At 40.7% G+C, this 24,335-nt stretch overlaps 1 protein-coding gene across 1 annotated transcript in view; it reads right to left on the bottom strand.

The window, feature by feature from the left end:
• Positions 1-375: 375 nt before the first annotated feature.
• The window catches only part of kcnk2b (potassium channel, subfamily K, member 2b), a 35,228-nt gene continuing 11,268 nt past the window's right edge, over positions 376-24,335 (bottom strand). Inside the window, exons 3-7 of the mRNA XM_072442206.1 lie at positions 17,859-17,976; positions 12,428-12,588; positions 6,690-6,885; positions 3,452-3,618; positions 376-1,342 (exon numbers count right to left, since the gene is read on the bottom strand). Coding sequence (XP_072298307.1) covers positions 983-1,342; positions 3,452-3,618; positions 6,690-6,885; positions 12,428-12,588; positions 17,859-17,976 — 1,002 coding nt within the window. The 3' untranslated portion in view covers positions 376-982. The remainder of the gene's footprint in view (positions 1,343-3,451; positions 3,619-6,689; positions 6,886-12,427; positions 12,589-17,858; positions 17,977-24,335) is intronic.

Genomic DNA, 24,335 nt, shown 5'->3' on the forward strand with positions numbered 1-24,335 from the left:
CGAGTTCCGACTTGTAAAATCCCACTGGAAGCCTCACATCTCAAAACTCAACATTTCAGGCAACATTTCAGAACCCTGAGTTAATCCGCAGCTGCGCTCGTGTTTGGATGAAGTTAAAAGAGTAACAATACTGCTGCTGTGTTATTTTCCCTTTAAACCTGCTCCTGCACTTCCTTTGAGCTGCTGCAGTTATAAATGCACTGTTATACTAATGTTATGCTAACGCTGCTAACTGATACACAGAGCTAATACCGTAATGTTAATAACTAGCCCAGGCTAATAAATTAACTTTAATAGGTCAGTATTTTGGCTGATATGAGCACTTGTCTGCCCTCTCATGGTTTCTATTACTTGCATAAATCGTTACCAACAAGGATAAATATAAGGCAGCATTAGAGCAGCTCACAGGAGGTCGGCAGCAGAGACTAAAAGAATATACCAAAACCTGCATGAATGAAACAAAACACATCTTTAGGCAGGTTTTTGAATCTCAAAAATGTAAGTTCAGTACAATATCCTTGGGATCAAACACCAAAAGCTGCATTTTAAATCCCTCCCACTCCTCCTACTCTTCCAGCCATCAAACCACTCAACCTTGTGCTTGCTCATTATTTCTACCTCCGACATGTCAACTTTGGGGACAAAATGTTCACTTGGGGTGAGATTTATTCCAACCGTTGAAATAATTGAGTAAGATTATTCACCATTAAATTGTCATAATGCTATGCCTGATCTGTAACTGGTGCTACAGTTTATTGTTTAGATGCTTTTTGTGTCTTAGGATTTAATACAATCTTCAGTCCAGTCTCAAAGGTTTCATTTGACGTACAGTAGTTGGCACAAAAACAGCTCATATAAGGTAATGGCTTTGATAGTTCCTCGTGATGGTAAACGTTCTTTTTCTGACTTATTATCCACTTCACAAATGTCTCGAGACGTTCAGTCAGTCAAAGAGAAATCCTGACAGTATTCTTCCTCTGTCCTATTTGACGTTGTCCATGCCAGGGAATTCCCGGCGTTCCGCAGCGTACTCTGGGCTGAGTCCGTTCAGATAGAGGCTCCCGTTCCTAGTCAGCGCTCCCGGGACGGGGGTGAGGGGCAGAGTCAGGTTGGAATAATACTCACGCTCGTCTCCAAGGTTGACCGACAGAGTTCTTTTGCCCGGGGTCATTTCCTGGTTGAGCGTGGCGTTGATGCCCAGTTCGGATGACAGTTTGCGCTTGATTGAAGCCGCGCGTTGGAACTTGTCATAGATGTCAACGCTGAGTCGCCTCCGGGTCTCCTTGAACTCAGCCGACACGTTGGCGGTCCACTCTGCAGCGTGGGCCCGGAACTCTCCCACCTGCCCACAAACAAGGTGTTCCAGATTATAACTCTGCAGTGTAAAAAAGTATTACTGTACCAGGACCCTTTTATTTACTATTTCTATTTTTGGCAACAAGGCAGTGTAATCTCTCACTCCAGGAGCGGTTCATAGTTTCAAAGTCATCTGGACTTCTGTCAGAAAGTAATTTCTGACAGAAGGAGCTGAGATGCTTGACTTTTATATTGCTCTTAGCTTTTACTGTAATAAACTCTTTTTCTTGGCTGAGATTCATGCTTAGTACACTTAACACCTACTCAATATTAAGAAACATGCTTAGATACAGCACTTGATTAACTTTAATCTTTTCCCCATCAAGGTCTTTACTCCACTCAACTGTTTAGGCTCAGAAAGAAGGTTTCAGTCATCTCAAAATAATTGGGGTAAAAGTAGTTTAGTAAAATAAGAAGGACCCAGACCATTGAGACACTTAAAAAATAGGAGAAGATCCTTAAAATAATTGGGTGTTCTGTTCTCTTTGAGGCGTAGCTCCCCAAAAGGCAGGACAGGCAATTGTCCAGGGGGCGGTCCTTAGGCTTCATTAGGCTCATTACACTAATTGCATTTTATTGACATGTCTTTCTATTGACTTTAGTTTTATACTGTGACGACAACAGGGTGACATCAATGAGCCTTCAGCTGCAACAGCAATAACTCACTGTGGCAAAAGAACCATTATTGTTGTTGTTGTTGTTGTTGTTGTTGTGGTGTTACTTTTAATGGTGGTTGTCAGCCGACTGAAAAGGTGCATCTACCGCCACCTACTGTAGTTGTGCGTCTTCAAAGTATGTTTACTATGTATGTATACTGTTAGACAAACTAGGGAGAGAGAGAAAGAAAGAGAGAAAGAGAGGAGAGCTTAAGAGAGAGAAGGGGAGAGCGTGAAAGAGAGAGTAGAAGAGAGGGAAAGAGAGAGAAAGAAAGAGAGAAGGAGAGAGAAAGAAAGAAAGAGAACAAGAAGAAGAAGAAGAGAGAAAGATAGAGAAAGATAAAAGAGAGCGAGAAAGAGAGAGAAAGAGAGAGAGAGAAGGAACCATACTAGTGTTTATAGGCGACTTGAAAGAGAAGAAGGGATGACTTCTGTCTTTAAAGCCCCATGTGAGACTTGGCTTGGGGCGCCATGTGAGACTTGGCTTGGGGCCCCATGTGAGACTTGGCTTGGGGCCCCATGCCTCCCATGTAACACTACTGATCTCTATTCAAGACATTGAGGATGAGCAATGAACTGAGACCTTTTTAAACTCAAGCCAAAATAATTCCTGCAATGTTCATGGTGGTTTACAACATGAACTCAAACAGATTATGCAACTTCTTCAAAAGCAGATTAAATCAGATAAAATTTTCTCAATATCATGTCACGCTTCAGTTCGGCTCTTTTTTATCTCTTTTATCTTTAAATCTCTAGAAAACAGAGGCAGAGAAACAGCATTGATCTCAACTTCATGATGCATTAGGGCTCCTTCTGTTCATCAGGCCTCTTTATTTATTCATTAACCTCTGAGGGGTTGAAAGTCCACAACAACGCTCTCTTCTCATTCTAAATCTTTACCACAAACTGACTGACTCTCCATGGGTCCTCCGGCACAGGACTAATGATGTTTTCACATTGGCGGATCGGGTCAGCAGAGACTTTACTTGTTCTGTGTAAGAAAATAATGACCGTACCCTCAGCAATGGAATCAAATAACTGCATACACTTGTATATATAAGGTACGGTTTACTTTTTATCTAAATAGTGTGTTTAGTGTTTAGCAGTTGCATTTATTCAGTTTGATTTAATTGAAGGCTATTTGGGCTTTTTCCAGAGGGCAGTCATGTGTATTAGAGGGTGGGTGATACATGCAAGCTCTGTTTCCCCCTCTATATTCCAATACATAGTGAAAATAGTATTTGCTTGGCTTGTATTACCTAATGATTATGTATTAGTGTAAATTCACAAACAAAACAAAACAAAACAATATACTCTTTTGCCATTTCAAATAGTTTCTGTCTGTAAGCTACTTTCTATTCAAGTTCAAGAGCTGTTACAATCCTCTTCCTCTCACTGCTTCTACTGTATTATGCAACATTTGTATGCACGAAGCGCACCTCTTCTTTAGTTTTCTTGGAGATGACCCTGAACCAGTCTCCGATCATACTGAGCACAGCTGCGAAGTACGCCAGTCCCACCAGGATCCAGAACCACACCACAGGCTTGTAATAGTTTAGGTAAACATGGCTCTCCGTTGACCCTCCTGAAGGGCTCTCTGACCCGCCTAAGTGGACAAAAACACAAGGCAAGTGGGTTACACAACATGGTTACGTCACCTACAAATGGTCCTTCACTCCTCAAGTCAACAAGGAGAACCGAGGCTGTGGGTCCATGATACCTAGAACTGTGTTACGCAGAGGCCCTGGATCTTACTGCGCTTAAAGTCAACTATGAGGATTCAAGATTAAGTTAAAGTGCATGAGACAGGTTCTCGTGTTTTTCTAATTACCATATTTTCTGGACTATAAGTCGCACCAGCCAAAAAATGCATAATAGAGAAGAAAAAAACATATATAAGTTGCTCTGGAGTATGAAATGCGGTTGCAAGTGTGAAAATAACAAATAATATCACATATAAGTCGCTCCAGAGTATAAGTATATAAGTATAAATATAAATAGAAGTCGCACCTCGGCCAAAACTATGAAAAAAGGTGCGACTTATAGTCAGGAAAATACGGTATGACTTTGTTTGGTGTTAAACATTCATCATAGTTTTATTCCAGTCAAGTGGCAGTTTTTAAAGAAAAGTTTTTTTTCCCATATCAGATGTTGTTTGTTTACCTCCTGACAGTTTCAACAGGTTTTCGCGTTGTTTTCCTGCCGGTAGAGGCCGGACGACAGTGCCATCTATAGTCCGACTTCTTCAGGACTGTATCCCAGGTGTGAGAGAGTAAAAAGGCCCCCTCATCCCGATTTAAAGTCCCTTGGACATGTTAACGTGTTTCTTTTTTCTTTCATTTAAAAAAAAAAAATTTGGCCCGTCAGCTTTACTAGACCTGAAGGACAGCGTGAAATGGGGGATGAGAGAGAAGGGAAGACATGCAGTAAATTGTCGGAGTCGGGATTCAACACTGTGGCCAGCTGCTTAAAGGTTGAATGGACGATTTTTTTGGCCCAAATCTGAGTCTTATTTCCTCGTGGCGTGGACTGCCAATTACTCCTGCCACATATCAATCATAAAACGCACCTACGGCTCACCTGCAGCCTCGTGTGGCTCGTCCCCACATTTCCGCGTGTCTAAGCGCATTGATCTATCATAATATAGTTCCCTCAGTGTACGGGGCAAAATGAAGACGGAGAAAGACTGTTCAAGCTGTCTCAGAAGTGGACTGAAATCTACGGGAGACGAGAGATGCGATGCGATCCGTCACGCTAATAAACAAACGCACGTGTGTGTTGTATCAGTCCGCACGGGGAGAAAATCGTCCATTGCGCCTTTAACCACTGGACCACCGGGCAGCACACGTTTATGTATTTCCATTGCCTTTTTAGTCCAGCGAGGATGTTTGTTGTCCTCAGTGCTAATGTTACAGGTTACATCCTACAGTAGCTTGAACATACGTAATAAAACGATTAACTCCCAAATCCCCACACATTTGTTAATCCTTGGTTCCTATGTCAGGCGATATATCTCTGAGAAATTGCCAGCACACCACTGCTGTGCAAGGTAATGGGCCATTTTAACTAACAGGCCAGATTAGTTTAGTGTAACAGCGGTGTTGACGCAGGTGCACTAATCTGATCTATAATCATTAGGCTTGCCTAGGGAAATTTAATCTACTTACTTAGTGTTTGTGAATTTTACCATCTGTCTTCCCATTGTTGCTTATCAGGTACAGTCCAGCTGCTTCCATGTGCATAATCATAATACGCTTCGACATATTTAACAAATAGGACAGCAGACGCAAGTGGGAACAATGTTTAGGCGTCGCATTCACATTTTACAGATTTCTTTTTCTTCTTAATTCAACAGATGGCAGCATTAAACAAATGTAGGATTGGAGAAGCATTTGACAAATCTGTCATAGCGCATAATGTACCCGGAGCCTCGTCACCGTGGTGCCCAGCAGCTGAGTCACACTGAGATCATTCACAGTCAAAGTGTAATTCAAGCAAAGACTAAAATAGAAAACATACGCTATAATGTTCTTGTGACGACGGCGGTACAATGGGTTAAGCGTTAGCCCACCAACCAGAGGGTAGTGGATTCAAATGCTCAAAGCCATTGTGTCCTTGGGCAAGACACGTCACCCACATTGTGTAATGCAGTATCCATGGGTTAAGGTTTGATTGACAAGTGATGAAAATTCAAGATTGTTGCACTGGCAATTTACAATTCATATAATTATGACTTTGGTTATTTTAGATTTTAGATCTTCTGTCTTTAATTTAATAGCACAGCAGTAGCGTAAAATCGGGAGGGAGAGGACAGAGACATTCAGCAAATAGTCGTGACCTGGAGGCGAACCCGCGATGCAGAGGTGGTAACAACCGCAGATGTACAACGCCTCAAAGTGCATTTAACAGGTTCTCAGGTTTATCTAATTATTACTTACTTTGGTGGGATAGTCCCTATGGTAAATATGAATCATTGTTTTATATCAGTCAAGCTGCAGTTTGTAATGAAAAGTTGAAAAATAAAAGATGAAATGTCAATCAATCATCACGCAACTGACATATTTTACAAAATAAAGTGTAGTGAGGTCATTGGACATATACTGCAGTGTTGCTCGCTGTGCGAGCAAAAAGTACTACGGTGCTCGCACGGTGATCTTAAAGTACTATTAAGTACTTTTCGCTTGCACTGCCTACGACGCTCGACCGTGCGAGCGAGCGCCGTAGCACTGATGTTGTTTTTAAGAACTTTTTGCGAACGCCGCCTACGGTGGTTTGTCCCACCGCCATCCTTCAACCTCAGCCCAGCGAGAACACTATTGTGTAATTTATATGGATTTTGGCTCTTGTTTACAATATGGTTGCTAGGTAACAGTGGATTTACCTCTATGTCACATCTGCAGCTCATGTCCAACCAGGACATTATAAACTTTGCAAAAAAAAGGACAAACAGTATAGCGGAATCATAAATATAATCATGTTCACAGCGTTTTAGTGAGTCGAACCTGTCGCGTGCACTTTAAATCACTGCACCACCAGCGAGCACAAATGATTTATTCCTCTGACACAAACCCATGAATAGTTGCATAAATAGTGTGGGTGTGAGGGCGACCAGCGTGGAAAAAACAAAACATTATGCAACTTCAATAAACTGGCATTAAAAACAAGAAACACCTGTGCCTTTCTCTCCAGCCACAAAGTCTCCAAAGCCGATGGTGGTGAGCGTGATGACCACAAAGTAGATGGACTCCAGCGTGCTCCAGCCCTCGATGTGTTTGAAGATGACAGCCGGCAGCGCCACGAAGAGCAGGCAGCCGAACAGGATGAAGATCAGCGTGGAGATGACCCGGATCTTCGTCTGACTCACCTTCCACTTCTGAGAACAACAAAGAGAATTCATGAGAAACACGGCTTCTGTCGGTGACCAAAGCACCCATTTTCACCTTTGTAATCAAAAAAAGCAATAAAAACAATGACATTTCTTCTCTGTAATCAGCAGAGCATTCAGTAAATTGTTGCTTGACCAAAACCATATTCGTAACTGTACTAAATGCCAAAAAAGAACATTCATTCTCAATTGAAATCCCTCTTATACACCATGGCAAGTTGCCCAATGTCACACAATGTCAGTTTTTCCTGATGAGTGGGAATTAAACTGCCATCTCTTTGGTCACTGTTATAACCCGAAGCCCTGATGTGACTTCTCCACATATCCTTGTATAGCATCCTCTTTTCAGTTCTGTACTCTGTAATTGGCAAATAGGTTTTTGTGAAACTGGTCATGGTCATTCCATTAGGAAATATAATGATTCAAGCGGCCAATTTATTCCGGTTACATCCACAAAACGGTGCTTGTGGAAATTGCCACTCGATTGCACAATGTCTATTTCCTCCTCCGAGATTCCCTCCAGGATTTTTTCTTCTGAAGTCTGAATCATGTATTACCACGAACATTTAGCCCCTGTCTCTTCTCATAACTGTATGTGACTTTCTCCACATTCTGCCAGATGTTTATAACTGTACATCTGCCACACATTGAGCTGTGTCTTGTTCCTGTCACTGCAGATCTAATCGCGTGAATGCTGCTGGCTCAAACTGCCCTCACCTGTCTCTCTTTCAGCCCGTTCCGCTTATGCAAGGCCTCGGAGGAGAAGCTTGAAGATCACAATCTTCACTATCTCCAAGCAGTGAACTTCAGTGAAATTCTCCTGGCGTCAGCAGAGTGGAAGACTTAGCTCTACGCAAGTAAACCTGTTTTACAGTTACAGTACCAACATGGAAGCAGTTTCATGCTTTTAATGTGAAAACTAATGTAGTGTAATGTAATGTGTAACTTTGTAGTGATTGTTTTGGTAGTATTAGCACGTCAGTCTTGTCACAATACAATCATTCCCAACTCGATTTTGATACAAAGAATATAGTAGAAAAATTCAGTTGTATCATCTAGACTCTAAACATTTCGACTCTCATCCTAGACTCATTCTCAATCTGCGACTCAGTCTGGGAACTGAGTTTTTGTTTGTTGTTTCACTTGAGACTACTCGTCTTTGTTTTCTAACAGCCCTGTGATGGGCTATCAAGGCTATCACAGTCGAAAGGTTTTGTTTTTTCTAAAAGTCCAGATGATACAACTGAATTTTTCTACAATGGAACGCTCCTGGGCAAATGAGGGATTACACCGACTTGTCACTGAGGAATATACTTCATTCTTGATACCAATTTTGATACAACGAGGATAATTGTTTTAAATGCTCTTTTTTTTAGACGATAGGCTGAAATTTTCAAAACAAAATAATAGTTCTCACTGTTACCATGCAATATTAGTTCTGATAAAGCTCAAGATCAAAACTGTTCAGGGAAGGTCACATTTTTCATGTTTCTTTTTAGTATTACTACTTGCTCAAAGGGGAATCTAGTTTCGATACTAGTTTTAATATCGATTAGTATCTATTTTTCTTCTAACTTCTAACTTTTCTTCTAACTTCTGACCACCCAGCTAGTAGTAGCACTGATACATACAACAATCATAATAGTAGAGTCAGTCCTTAGGCCTTACTGCTGGCTGCCTTAGTGATGACTGAACCTTAAATGCCCTCCGTGCATCGATCCCACCACCCTCCACTTCCCTCACATGCTGGATGACCTTCACTCTCTCCTGGATCCGCCGCCCTCCAACCCTCTGTCTGGAGGGAATTCTACAGACTTTATCTCTATCTGCCAATTGATGTGCGACAGTCTTGGTCACATCTGTGGGAGTGTGTTTCTCCTTCACTGTGGTTCTTAACAAGGCTTTTACTTGCTGAGAAGGAAACTCTAGAGACAGGACCTGCCCTGGGACAACCATTTGTTATTGTTGTTGCATTTGCTTATGAATGTTCATTAATCTGCTATCGTTTGGTTTTCTAACACACAGTTTGTTAAATCAACAATTTTATGAAGCCTTGCAAGGCGACTGCTGTTTTGGGTTGATTTTGGGCTCTACAAAAATACAACTGATTGAAAAGAAACTAGTAATCGTAGTTACAATGACAATTTTTGATAGTGAGTTTGAAATAAAGCATTAACTCTGATAACGCTCAGGGTATTTTACACTGCATAGTTCATTCACTCCCCACACTTGATGGCAATACAATACTTCTATAGCCACAACTGCTAATCTGTAAGCAAGGGCCACAACACATTACAACATACATTACACAAGGTAGGTATTTTGCTCATGGACACAACTGCAGTATGAAGTAGTGGAAGCTGGGATAAGACTGCCAAGCTTTGGGTTTGTGGGTGAACACTCAAACCACTGCCTAAGCGTTAATATTTTGAAGCAACAGCACATTTAAATTGCATACGTTCACAATACAATACAATAGCAGAGCAGTAAATTGGTTGGAGCCTGCATAAGCAGATATATATTCCACCGGGATATACTGCTACATCTCAACAACTCGACCCGCCCTTCATTTGTTGGACCTTTTGTACCAGATGCCCCCTTACTTCTCATCCCCCGGGACGCACCACACAAAGGCAGCAATACATCACTATCATCGTTCACCTGTTGTTAGCCCTGAGATTGTTTCAGCTTCACTGGACCTGAAAACAGAAAAGTCAGACACAGTATTTTACTGCAGCCTTTTAGGTGACTACGATGAGATGCATGCAGTGAAAGTTTGGCGTCTGCTCTTCTTCAAAATCCGTTCAGCAGGTCCCCATAAATCAAGTCTTTAATACAGTATACTGCTCTGAATAATGGTTTGGCAGCAGGCACCAGATGGGCTACGGAGAGGGGCTGATTTAGCATGACAAATTCTCCAACCACACAGCTTTTATGATGAGAGACAGGAAGTCAAGCTTGTGAATCAAAGAAGCATCAAACCCACAACCTCAAAGAGACAACGCTATAGCCACTGCACATTACAACTTGACTCTCAACGGCGTATTACTGACACAAAAGATAATAAAACCAAGCAAAGACCAAGATCAGAGTGAATCTGTATACTCAATATCATCATTATAGATTGAATTGTGATTTTTCAGGCATGCATTGTGATTCTGCTTCAATTTTTCAGATTTTTCAGATTGAACAAAGAGCAGACTTTAAACACATCCAGGAGCATTTATATTGCATTTCAGAACATGTTTGTAGAGGCCTAAATTGATTTGCAGAGGAAACAAAATGCGTTTCATTGTGATTTGTTACGCTCATTCAAATTGAGATTTCAATTTGATTCAGACATATTTCAATATATTGATTCAGATATATTTGCTCTCTCCTAAACAATAGCAATAAAAAATACATTTATAATCCATAAAGATCTAACAACAGTAACAATTTGAAGATGGCAGATGCTGTCGGTTCATCTGGAGACTGGCAGACAACAAAACTTGGCCTTCTAATCAACTCCAATCTCCACCTTACATAACCATGTCATTCTCTGCAGCAGAAGCAGTTTGAAGTCAAGGCTTTGAGAAATGCTTGTCTTTGCACTGCCACCTGAATAAAGGATTGGGTAAATGACAAATGCAATGACAATCTGTGTAAGGTTGGGTTAAATGACAATAAATAATCTAATTGAGACTATTTTGAGTGATTCTTTCAGAGTATAAGCATAATATACTTCTATATAAAAATATACAAAAAAAAAAAAAAAAATCAGGGGGAGGGTCTGTCATCTGCTTGTATGGCATTAAATGTACCTATCTCCATGGAAACAAGCAGGTGACACCACTAGGCCAAGTTAAAGGTTAGATCAGTGGAGAGGCAAGTTTACTCACAGTAAGAATGCATGTTTACCAAGGGCTTATTTTAGCCATAAAAACACCTAACTGAATACATGCAAACATATGTTAATGCTGTTTAATACATAAATAACATTTCCTCATCAGATTCCCCACCAGAAAAGTGATATAGTGCACGTTAACATGGAAAAACAAAGACACACTGTAATTTGCATTCCACTGTGAGTGACAGGTGAAATAACCTGTTACAGTGACGTGTGGACTTTAAGAAGAAACAGATTTTTTCCATGTTATAGAATCAAATGTGTGTCGCCAGTACAGTATTGTAAAAGCATCAATTCAGTTGAAAATGAGACCACATTGCTCTATCTGTCTGCATAAGGAAGGAAGTAGTTAACATGCTAGTTGTTGTATAAAAATATTCAGTTGTAGTCATCTTGTAGTCATGACGACAACACTCCTGGACAAATGAGGGATTCCATGGACATGTTAGTTGTTGTTAGTTTTACTGCGACAGCAAAACTTGGTCTGGCCTCTGACAGTCGTGAAAAGTGTTTATGAATAAGATGCACCTTTCTTGTGCTAGTTTAAAATCAAATATTTCTTCTTTGCTTTTTAGATTAGACAGTAGCTCAGAGATAGAGTACTCGTCTTCTGATGGAAGGTTGGCGGTTTGAATCCTGGTCTTGACATAAATATCGTTGGTAGAGTGGTCAGATCCTCTGATCCGCAGGTTGGAGGTATGATTGCAGCTGCCTTTGGTGAATACTGTCGTTGTGTCCTTGGGCAAGACACTTAACCCCCAGTGTCTGCGCACGCTGGTGTGTGAATGTGAATGGGTGAGTAGTTCCTTGATGTAAAGCGTTTTGAGTGCCTTGAAGGTGGAAAAGAGCTGTATAAATGTGACCATTTTACATTTGGTATAAGGCCTTTAAGTTACCTGAACAGAGTCAACATAAAGCTACCAAGTATGAATCATGTGATCGTATCTTGTTTTTGCTATATTGCCCACTCTTGGTCAACAAAAGGCCAGCTCACTAGAGAATTTCTTTTATTGAATTAAAATGAATGGTGTAGAACTCGAAAGCAGCCATTGATCTTATCAAATGTCATCTTTGCAGAGCTGTGTGTTCGGCAGACGCTGGATTGCATTGCCATTTTATTACAAGTTTATCAGCCCCAATGTACCGTGCCAAGGCGACCTATATGTCTTTATAAAGTCACAATTAATTGTGGTCTTCACAACCGCAGCCTGCGCAACTGTGTGTTTTAGATAAGCTATTCTTGTTCTTCTACATAACATCCTGATTAGAGCAAAACAAAACAGCAAATGTTACATTTACATAAGAAATGTTCACATCACTTGCAATTGATAATAAACATGACATTTCCTCTTTTTTATCCTAGACTGTGGCAGTTGGACACGATCATTTATAAGAATTTACATTTTTAATTCGTAAAATAAGAAGCCAGAAAGACACAATGCTACTCTGCCAAACCAGGCCAAGAAAAAAGTCAAACTTAGTTCAAATTATGTTGTTCTTATTATGTTGAACTTGCATAACAGTTATATATAATGTACATGATTAAGATGTCAAACAAGGCTACATTATACCGCTTCAATGGGCTCATGGAACTAAACAAGAGAGGTATCAGCACAAATGAATAATACAAATTTGACTCACCACAATCATCTTCTCCACTTTGGCGATTCCCTTCCCAAAGATGGTCCCCAGCTGGTCTCCCACTCCAGCCAGAAGAAAACCAAACAGAGGAATCCCGAGCAGCGCGTAGATGATACAGAAGATCCTTCCGCCTTCTGTGTGAGGTGAGATGTTCCCAAACCCTGCATCATAGAAGTGATTGAGAAATACTTTTATAAAAAGTAGCATGTGTCAGTCCTATCAAAACATAAAAGACTTGTGTTTTGTTTGAGTAAACCTGCATATTTAGTCCAGCCCCTCTCCCCATTGTGCTTTTAAAGTCTAAGTCAAATAGTTTAATCATTTTGATCAATTCTATGCTCAAATTTTCAATTCTACTTTGGGCCTTGTACGCACTGCTCTATCCAGTGCACAACTAACATGTTTTTAATAGATTTTTCTTGTTTTTCAACAATGTTAAGTTATATAATGTAACAGACCAGCCTGATGCACATTACGGACCTAATCTGCTCCAGAGAGGTCTTTAAAAGCAGCACAAGAGAATACCTCAAAGAGAACAAGTTTTTAACCATGACACACCATGTGGGTGTAATCCCTCAATCCCTCACTTGTAGATGACTACAACTGAATCTTTTTCTACATGACGAACTACATTTCAGCTAATCATTATTAGGGCTGCACATTATATTGCAAAAGTATTGTTAACCTAATATTGGTATTGATATAACGCTATGACACCAGGGTTTTCCATCCGGCAGAAATGTATTGCTAATGAAAATGTTTGTTTATAAACATTTTTTTATTTAAAATTAATGTATTATTTTCTTAAAGTCCAACACTAAAATACTAAATTTAAGCTCGTACATTTGAGTTTCAATACAACTGAAACAAATGTGTGAAAAGGATATAAAATGATACCGATAGTATCATATTGCAGTAAGTAATAGTCATATCACAATATTTTCCAATATTGTGCAGCTCTATAGTGGAAAAGGCGGCAGAGTGACGTCCTCCAGGTCTTTGTGAGACGCTGCTGCTGCCAGACTTACTCTGTGGGCAAAAGCTTCAATCAAGGCCCACTCAATTCATGATTAGTTTAATGAGTGTGAGGAAACTGCAGCGGTTCAACACATCCGCCATCACAGTCTATGTACTTGCTACTGACACTAACGTCAACTGTGTGCAAATAAATTCATCAAATAACTCAAAAATACAAAAATAAATAAATACTGCAGCACTGAACAATTTAATTTAAATGATCATAACTCAAATTGGAACTAGTCTGAGTAAAACTGCTTCAAATAATTCTTTATGTTTAACTTTCTGACATAATATGATTGAGATGTGTGGCTTAAACCATACTTAATGTAATCATTATGCTATTTCTATTGTGGTACAATGTTGCTAACAATTTGTTTTTCAACCAGACTCCTTAATGTGGGCGGAAATAGGACTCAATGTTTAAAAGCCCTTATTTTAACCCAAACAAGACCTGATCATAAACCTAACCCAAACCTTACTCTAACTGTGGAATAATAATGTTGTCAATGATAAACAAACATAAACAAGAAAATGCTGAATGCTGAAATGTTGAACTTTAAGGGAGTCCCTTATTTTTAACCAGAAGTCAATTTTAACCTTTTATTTGTCTTAAATTAAACTAAAAGCCCTTTTCAACCACAAATTGTGCTTGAACTCGATCCAAGCCTGATCTAGTATTTGTTGTGTGTGCATAGGACTTGGTTGTGTCTCATGTGTGCAGTGACCCATTAAAACTCAACAATCTCTGAACTCATTAACGGTGACTGCATTAATGTGTACGTTATTGCCACTCCACATGTATTCAATAATTCACTGAAGAGGAACAATGATGTGCAATGCAGCGCTCATAATGTATGCCAGAGACAGCGGTTCTACACAGATAAGACACACGGGACGAGGCGTAATTGCACTTGACAGTATCCTCTCATAAAGATAGATAACTCTGTCTGAAGTGAGCGCAATTCATCTTAATAATACATAAAGGAGAGCCAAAGACATTGTGGTGTGTTTCACATAGAATTATAATGCAGATTTTGTTTGGGGTAATTGTTCTCTTGGTTAGCTGATGGACTTGAAGCATTTACAAGATAAATAAAGAAATAGATGAAGTATAATCAGTTTTTCACTTTTTTCCTGCACTTCTCAGTCGTCTTTGTGGTGTCTCAGTCAATGGTCTCAGCTGCAGCTCAGCGGGACCTGGTAGAATGAGCAGATTAGTGCGAGGGGACTAACAGCCTTCAGGACAAAAGACTCTCTGTGCCCAGCAGCCGGGGCATCACAGTGCCCCTCCTCTGTGCCCAGCATCACAGTCAGTGTCCAGGATGAGCAGGTGAACTCTGGAGTCTTCTAAGCCTGTGTTGGTTCAGTTGCTCATCAGAGGAGCTAGTGTCTAAAGTCGTCCCTTTGGAAGGTGTTCTGTCTGTCAGGTCTGTCAGGTTTAGTGTAAAAGGTTTGTAGCGTTCCAGAGGTCCATATCATGGATACAGCTCAAATCACATAATCCAACAGTCTTCAACGTCTTTCCTTCTGAACACCCACAAGCAGCACGCAATGAATCAATTTTCATTGATGCAGCACATTGTTAAGGTGATAGAATACAGAGACAAATGCAAAGTTAAAGCAGCAGCGTGTAAGAGTCCTGGCAGCAGCTCACCACCTGCATTACTCCATGCTGATGGAACGCTAAACCAAACTTTGGAATATTCTCCATAGATATAGCTCAGTTTTCTCATCTCCATGGCAACAAGCAGAAGATCTTCCATCAGAAAAGTTACAAGTCAATTTATGAAGGAATAAGCCCTTTCACAAAAAGAGTATATGTTTTTCAAGCACTATACAACACTATATTGATAGTGCGATATTCAAGTCTATTTTCTAAGTGTGAACAGAGCCATGCTCCAGGACTGAAGCAAGTGTGAACGGGGGTCAGAGCTGAGTGTTCTGCACATAACCATTTACTGAGAACTTTACTTGAACTAGTCCCGTTCACACATCACACTGAAGCAGCAAAAATCTATTCCACTATTCACAAACTTTATTTAAAAAACAACAGTGTCTACTACATTCTTATGATTTTATTTTAGTCTCATTGTTTAATCAAAATAACTGAAACCTAATTCTGTAATGATATAAAATATGAATAATCGTCTGACTTGTCCTGGTTTGTATTGGCATTGTTGGATTTGTACTTCTATAATACATTTGTCCCTAGAGAGAAGTGCAAGTGTTGTTTACCTCGTGTCTCCTGTATCTAATTATTCATTTTCAGTGGTGCAACTCCTAATTACAGCAGGTGAGAGCCAGAGTGAAACTAACAGCTCTGACATTGAAGTGCTACAGACAAGTCTCACTGTTGTTTTGCTTCAATACTTTTCCTATGAACGTTGGCACAGCCGAGTGACAGGAAGTGAACATTATGTACCAACAAGCTGCAAAGGTATTTTCTCGGGGCACCATCTGGCAGCGGAAAAAGCCCTCTGCTCTTTTACGGCTTTGTGCTAAAATAAGACCCTTTTTTCCAATTCAAATCACAAAACGCTTTTGGGATAAAATACACAGAGACAACTTGAGCAAACCGAGTTACAAGAGAAATGAAAGCAGTTTTTTTTTTAGCCTGCTACAGCAAACCCTACTTAAAGAAATAACAGTATAACAGGCTTATACAGGCTTAGGTTGTTCTCTCATAATTACATTGCTGAGATTTTGGTGAATCTCTACAACGTGAGTCTGGGTAATTTGATTTAATTTCATCTTTATTTCTTAACCACATAGCTCAACCGTCCTGTTAAAATCTGAATATTTGAACTTTTGAAAAAGGAATCAAGGATAATTAACCAGAAGTATTGTCCTGTAGTGCAGGAAATGACAAAAACTAATTCTTGGTCAACTTAAAAAATGCTCTGTTCATTGATTAATTCGTGTGCGACACAATGTCTTGAAAGTGTAATGTTTAACCCCCAAAACTCAAAATATCTCACTCCATACGTTCTCTGAAATCGTCCAAGTAAATCATTTAGAATCCAAATCAAATGATTAGTCAAGGCCACAAGATGAAAAAAAACTCTTTGAACAACTGATTAATCAACTAAACAACTTAAAGCTAGTGATCAAATATTTTTATTGACTTTCTAATTAGATTTGCACGTTTTGAATCATATATTTGCACTGTACTTCTTCCTGCACTAGAAACTGGAAGTGGATCTAGTCGACCTCTGATTCAAGCATGCTATGACTGTGGCCAATGCATTTTCACACCTGCTCCCGCCGCCACGATGAGATCAAGCTAAATGTGTGTATGAAAATGATCAACAATAACCCAAGGACATCGCATACATGTTGCACTGGGCTAAAATGCACTGATGTTGGGTAAAGCCACCCACATGAAGTGCAAATATACGGTAGAGGATGGTGATTTCTCATTATTTCTACAGAAATGGTGTCAGAGCTCCTGGACACCGCATTCATTAAACAGAAATAAATCTATATTCAGAGGAGCATGCAAATGTCACTCTTTGCAGCACCGTTATAGTCACAGAACAGTCACAAAAGCACAAGAAAGCATTACAGGGATAAAGTCATGGTGTTGTATTCAAGTGGCCCCAGCCAGCATCGTTACAACAAGCACTTGAAAACGCTGATGCCAAAATAGAAGAACATAATGACTTTTCAGGGGTAAATGCTTCTAAACGTACAATAAAATATATATGTATGTGCGAAACTAAAATGCCATGTGAGTGAAACAAATATTTATACTGAATCACATAAAGAGGACAAAATAGCAATATATTATAATTGTGGTATCCTTAGGCCGCAGTTATTTTATTACTTGGTTTACGGATTTTTAAATGAAATATATTGCACAGGCGGACGAAATATAAATATAAATATAATTTCAAAAGATGTTTTCTTCCGGGTTTGCCCAAAACGTACCATGGGAGGAGAGGGGGGGAGAGGCGGCGTGCAGGTGAGCGTAACTGTAGATTTAGCGTGTTTTAGACAGACAGAACTGACGTTTGTGCACCCTATATCATAGAAATCAATAATCTAAGTGTGGCGGATCCGTAAACCAAGTAATAAAATAACTAAGGCCTTAGTATTAAAATCGAACTTTACATTTTAGAACAAAAACAACAAATTGTGAGCCCTTAAATCATTTGTTTATGCTTTGTATTGCAATGGTACAGCAAAGCTTTGAAAGTGAGAAAAGTAGTAGTATTAGTAGTATTAGTGGTGGTATATGTACAAGTCCAACAAAAGGATATAAACTACCGCCTGCTAGTCATATAATAAGGCGACAGAGCAGATGGATTTCCTTTGATTCCGTTCCCAAACAACAAAGAACGTGAGCGCAGGCCAAAAGTGAATGGAGCAGGAGTAATGAGTGCGCTGAGGCTGGGAACGCTTCTCTCACCGATGGTTGTGATGACTGTTCCAGCGAAGAAGAAGGAGGAGCTCAGGTCCCACAGGCTGGACTGGTTCACAGCGTTTCCAGAAGGGTTTACTCCAGAACGCACCGCGGACACCACCTGCTGCAGGAAAAGAGAGAAAAGCTCCAGTCAATACTATGTGCAGGCAAAGAAAGGACGAAAGAGGCAACGCTTTTGATGACAAAGGCAAGCATATCCGAGCCATCTAACGGAAATGTCTTCAATTTCAAGAATGTCACAAACAGGGATTTTAAGATTATTCAGTAAATCGATAATCGTGATTTTTTTTAGGTCATAATATAATTGTGAGCGTTTTATAAGCAAAATTACGTAAGGACAATTCCATCTGTAGAACAAAAAAGTGCATTTAAATGTATTGTGCTGTTTTCATGTGGCCGTTTGTATGAGAATAATTTTACTTTTACATTCAGAGTAAAGTTTGATTCCATAAAGCTGCCCACACACTAGCAGAACTGTAATCTATTCTACTTTTTTTTTTAATTAAGGATTTCGCTTCACTCTGTTGTGTGTCAATAATCGTTATATTGTGATGTTGCTTCTCACAATAATCTCTTAAATAAACTTCTATATCGGGACAGTCACAAAACCTAAATAAATGGTTTTGTTCACGCAGCAAGTCAAATCTGTATTGTTTTTTTCCTGCCCAAATGTGACCTGGATCGAATTTTTCATGACATCGTGAGCCCGAATCCAATTTTTCCCAAATGTGACCCAGGTCATTTTCAGATGTGGTACTAAATCTGATTTGGATCTGATCACTGCAGTCTGAAGATGCCTTTCACATTTATCTGACTCCGCTGAAGTGCCACATTCTTTTAACTCGAAATAAAACAATAAAACACAGACAAACAACAGCAGTGAAGCTAGAAAGTGCAGATAGAGTGAGGCTTTAAACTTGTTAGGAATTTTGGTAAAGAAAGACAATACAATATCAACTCATTTTGCTTTAATTGAGATATTGGCTTTGAACTCACAACACCAATGATGCACACGCGCTTCAGCTCTAGCACTGAGCCACACAACAGCCTGGACAGTTCTGTTGAACGAGGCTCAAGTGAACACCGGTCTGTTGATGAGTATCTACTACAGCCATTTTTCACTTTGCCCACTCAATATGACACGCCTCTGATTGATGGGCAACAACAACTACAGACAGGCTTCAAAGCAGAATATTGTTAAACAATATCAGCAGTCAGGGAGGTGATGTGTTTGGTGCGCTCAATGACCATAAAGCGAGAGGCTTTCCTGAAAAATACTGCTGTACCAAACCCATAGAAGAAAGGAAATGATTTGCTTGAAAGTAACGAGTGAAAAGCTTAAGGCAAATAGGTTGGTGGATCTATAATATGAACTGGATAAGGAACATCCTCTCCATCCTGCAGTGAGTTCAAATGGTGCACTTTGCAGCTCCGGCCCAGAAAGAATTCTTCCACAAAGACCAGTGCATTTTTTGTGTTCGGCTGACTGGGAACAATTTCACAAAGGTTGGATTTTGTGCGTTTTCACAACATGAAGATGAAAAAACTGACTTTGCAAAACTAGCTGATAGAACTGATTCTGCGATGCATGTTTCTGTTGACACGCGGTGGGTGGCGCTGGGCAGGAGATAAAGAATAATACAGACCTAAACACTTGTTTGGCTTTATAGACCATTAAACCCAGGCCATTCAAACCAATACAACGACCGTCTTTGATTTATTTTCCAGATATTTTTATACTTAGGGTTAAAGTCGCAAGGTTTAAATATGGCCAGTCATCAGGTTAAGCTCAGTGGTTGTGCAGCCACCGACCTTGAGTAGTTTTAGCGCTCTTCCCTCTCCGTCTATGGGACAATCGCTGTCTGGGCTGGAGAATGTTTTTTGCTACAGTTCCAGTAGAATGGCCACCAGCCCACGGCCAGGTGCTGCTCTCAAAGGTAGTGTGCGGGATGAAAACACATTTTCATGTTGTGGAGGCATTCTACTATAGACCCAAAGATAGCAAGATGGCTGTTATAATCCTTGGTCGTTACTAATTCATGGAAAACAGTAAAAACGGTGTGGAGCTGAGGTGAGTACTGCTCTCTGGTGGTTGGAGTCAGTATCCAGAACTCGGAATGAACACAATCATACAAATGATCGCTTCCTCTGCTCATTACTACGAATAACAGACATTACCTTCTTCTATAAACAGGCCCACCAACAAACCAGTGCTACTGCATGTATTTCTGAAAGTTCTCAGGGAAGTAATCATGCATTTCACATACAAAACACAGGAACAGGAGCCATGTGAGGCTGATGACTTTTGCAGCTGTTTTGCTTAGACCCAAATCCTGTCCAGTCCTATTTAAAGACTTTGTGTAGGGCTGTGTTTGTCTTTAGCATGTGTGTGGCAGGAGAACAGGTGGCTAACAAGGAGCTAACTGTGCAAATGAGTGTGGCAGATCAATTAGACAGAAGCTAAGTCAACAGGAAAGAGCACGCTGTTCCCCAGTCACGGCTTCTCAGTCACAACATCGAAAAACTACTGGAAGATTTATTGTTTTAGTACCAAATACATCAAATTTAAGTTATCTCTTTTTTAGTGCTGCTGCTTAAATCAAAGTTGTAGTTTTTCAAGGTCTGTTTGGTATAATAAAATATCTCTCTATGTTAGAAAAACCTCAGTAAACCTCCACTTGGGACTTGTAAAAGCAGAATTCATACACGTGGAAAGTCACAAATCATGAATCGTTTTGCAAACTACGGAAAAGAGACCCAGGAGACTGCTTTATATGTCAAAGCATCAGAGAAAAATAGACAATTTTTGGTACAGTAAGCAACTCTACGTCTTGAACCATAATCAGATCCGAAAAGGTTTATTGCCATTGTCAATGAACAGAATTCACAAACATAGGAACTTGCTTTGGTGATTCGGTGCAACATAATCAAAGAGTGAAGCCATTGAATCAAGTATCAACTCACTATAATTGTATTGATAATCCACAAATACAGAAATACAAGCAATAAGAATCCAAACATGCCGCAATACTCTGTATTAACTGCATATGCAATTTACCTTTTGACCTGCAGAAATGTGCTTTGCTTTCCTGAAACTGTTTGAATTTGCATCTGATAAATTGCACAAAACATTGATTAATTATTCTTAAAGGCGCAATGGACGATTTTTCGGCGATTTGCGCATGCGCACTCCCCCGTGCGGACTGATACAACACACACGTGTGTTTGTTTATTAGCGCGATGGAGCGCATCGCATCGCTCGTCTCCCATAGATTTCCGTCTACTTCTGAGTCAGCTCGAACAGTCTTTCTCCGTCTTCATTTTGTCCCGTACACTGAGGGAACTATATTATGATAGATCAATGCGCTTAGACACGCGGAAATGTGGGGACGAGCCTGACGCGGCTGCAGGTGAGCCGTAGGTGCGTATTATGATTGATACGTGGCAGGACTAATCAGCAGTCCACGCCACGAGGAAATAAGACTCAGATTTGGGCCAAAAAATCGTCCATTCAACCTTTAACAGCAGCAATAGTTTAATAAAAATTGTGTTGATGCAAATGAAGTTATTAACTGGATCACAGCCTCCATTATTGAAAGAGCACTGTCAGCTTTTCTTTTTTTTAAAGATTTTGTTCCTTTGGGCTTTATTAGACAGGAAAGGACAGAGTGAAATGAGGCATGAGAGAGACTCTAAATTGTCAGAGTCAGGATTTGAACTCATGACACTGCAGCAGATGCACTTGGAGCCTGGCATACGTGTGCGGCGCCTCAACACTGCACCACCTGGCAGCACAGAGTCAGATTTTCACACTGAATACACAAAGAACCAGGGGTCAGTTCGATGAGTCTTTGTTCATCCATCTTCCTTAGTGACGTGCGAGTGAGCTCTTCATTAACACAGTGAGATAACAGAAGCCTCCAGCTCAAACAGGGATGGAGGAGGCACAGGATCAACAGTCAATATGGTTCTACTGGGGATGATCATTTGTGCAGGTAAAACAAAACTTAAATAGGACCTTTCCTGAATAGTTTTAGAATCTCAGACCACATAATAATATTAAATAAGTGGCTCTTACTAAGTCAACACACTATTGTAGGGCTGCTCAATGATAGAAAACATAATATTATTTGCTTTGAGAGAAGGCTGGGCATCAGCGCGGCTAACATGAAGAGAGCAAACAGAGGAAATTGAAATGAGGTGATGTATCTTGCAGAAACAGACTTATAGATTAACATGTATCTGTGAGCTGTAATTTGTGAGCATCTTTTCAGCTCAAAGAAACACTTAAAAACACTGAACTCATTTTAATAACCTCGATTACACAATTTTTATAATCGATTGGAGCAATAATCAAAATTGCCATTGAAATTTGATGAATTTCTCAGCTCTATTCTATATTGGATTTGTGCTATCAAGTAATCAAGCTTTTTCCTTAGTTTTGAAATTGACAGTTTAGTATCATAACAACACTTTCTACAGTAATGGGTTTGGATGAACAGTATCTTCAGTGTCAATGCCAATTTCGTCTGATCTCAGAAGCTAATTGGGTCTGGGAGACCGCTGGGAAAACCAGGAGCCTCTTCTGCACTTTAGGTAAGACACTTCAACCTCTTTGTTTCCATCAGTCTGCCCGAGGGCTAAAGTAAACACCTCATCCAGTGCATCATTATTAATGGGATGTACAGTATATGGATGGTTATTTAAACGGTAAACGTTGTCACAGGACAAACACGGCAACACTTTTTACACAGTGACATAGAACATATGTCACTGTAGGACAGAAAGTTGCAACAGGGAAAGTCATTAAGATCATTGACACTTCCTTGTTCTTATGCAGTTGAGGCAGTAATTCACTATTTATGTAAGTTACAAAAGAACTGTGTTATGACAAAATCCTAATTACTGCAACTATGATATAAGATAAGATAAGATATTCCTTTATTGTCCCACATGGGGAAATTTCATTGGTGCAATGCAGTTAGATACAGAGGTAGATACAGAAGAACAGATCACTTATAGGAAGTATGAAAAACACTTTCAGTAGAAGATCTCCTATAAATAAATAAAAACTCCCATAGACAAATAAATAAATAAATAAATACCATTGCATGTGATCCCGACAGTAATTGCACATGAATATGTGTCACGACAGCACATAGATTGCACATGAATTTCACAGTAATTGCACATGAATTCCAACAGCAATTGCACATACGACAGAATTGCACATCAGTATTAGGTTAGGTCAGTATTGCGAGTGTTCAGTACTAACAGTTTTGTTATAAAGTCTGACAGCAGCAGGAAGGAAAGACCTACGGAACCTTTCCTTCACACAGCGAGGGTGGATCAGTCTCTCACTGAAGCTGCTCTCCAGAGCGGAGAGAGTGTCCTGCAGGGGGTGACACTCATGGTCCAGCATAGATGTGAATCTAGCCAGGACCCTCCTGTCCCCCACCTCCTGCACCGAGTCCAGAGCACAGCCCAGGACGGAGCTGGACTTCTTGATGACTCTGTCCAGCCTCTTCCTCTCCCTCTCTGTGATGCTGCTGCTCCAGCAGGCCACACCATACAGGAGGGCCGATGCCACCACAGAGTCGTAGAAGGTCTTCAGGAGTGGCCCTGTCACTCCAAAAGACCTGAGTCTCCTCAGGAGGTAGAGCCGACTCTGGCTCTTCCCGTACAGTGCGTCTGTGTTATGAGTCCAGTCCAGTTTGTGGTTCAGATGAACACCCAGGTACTTGTATGAGTCCACTCTCTCAATGTCCCGTCCCTGGATGTTCACTGGTGAGGGGGCAGTGGGGTGGCGTCTGTGGAAATCCACCACCATCTCCTTGGTCTTCCCCGCGTTGATGAGGAGGTGGTTCCGCTGACACCAGTCCACAAAGTCCTGCGCCAGTCCTCTGTACTCCGCGTCATCGTCGTCCGTGATGAGTCCGATGATGGCAGAGTCGTCAGAGAACTTCTGCAGGACACAGCTGTCCGTGTCATGTCTGAAGTCTGCAGTGTAAAGGGTGAAGAGAAAGGGCGCGAGGACAGTGCCCTGGGGCGCCCCCACACTGCAGGTCCGAGTGTCAGACACACAGTTCCGGGCTCTCACAAACTGGGGTCGGTCTGTGAGGTAGTCCAGGATCCACTCTGCCAGGTCAAACTCCACACCAGCCGTCTCCAGCTTGTCCCTCAGGAGCAGCGGCAGGATGGTGTTGAAGGCGCTGGAGAGATCGAAGAACAGGATCCTCACAGAGCTGCCAGGCTTTTCCAGGTGAGAGAGAGAGCGGTGCAGCAGGGAGATGACGGCGTCCTCCACTCCGATGCCAGACCGATATGCAAACTGCAGCGGGTCCATGGCTGAGCTCACGGTGGAGCGGAAGTGGTCCAGGACTAGCCGCTCCAGTGTCTTCATCAGGTGGGACGTGAGAGCCACTGGCCTGAAGCTGTTGAGGTCTTTGGGGCGCGGTGTCT

The sequence above is a fragment of the Eucyclogobius newberryi genome, unplaced genomic scaffold, assembly GCF_026437365.1.
Source record: "Eucyclogobius newberryi isolate DKJ021-1_F unplaced genomic scaffold, fEucNew1.0.hap1 SCAF_1, whole genome shotgun sequence".
NCBI classification, from domain to species: Eukaryota; Metazoa; Chordata; class Actinopteri; order Gobiiformes; family Gobiidae; genus Eucyclogobius; species Eucyclogobius newberryi.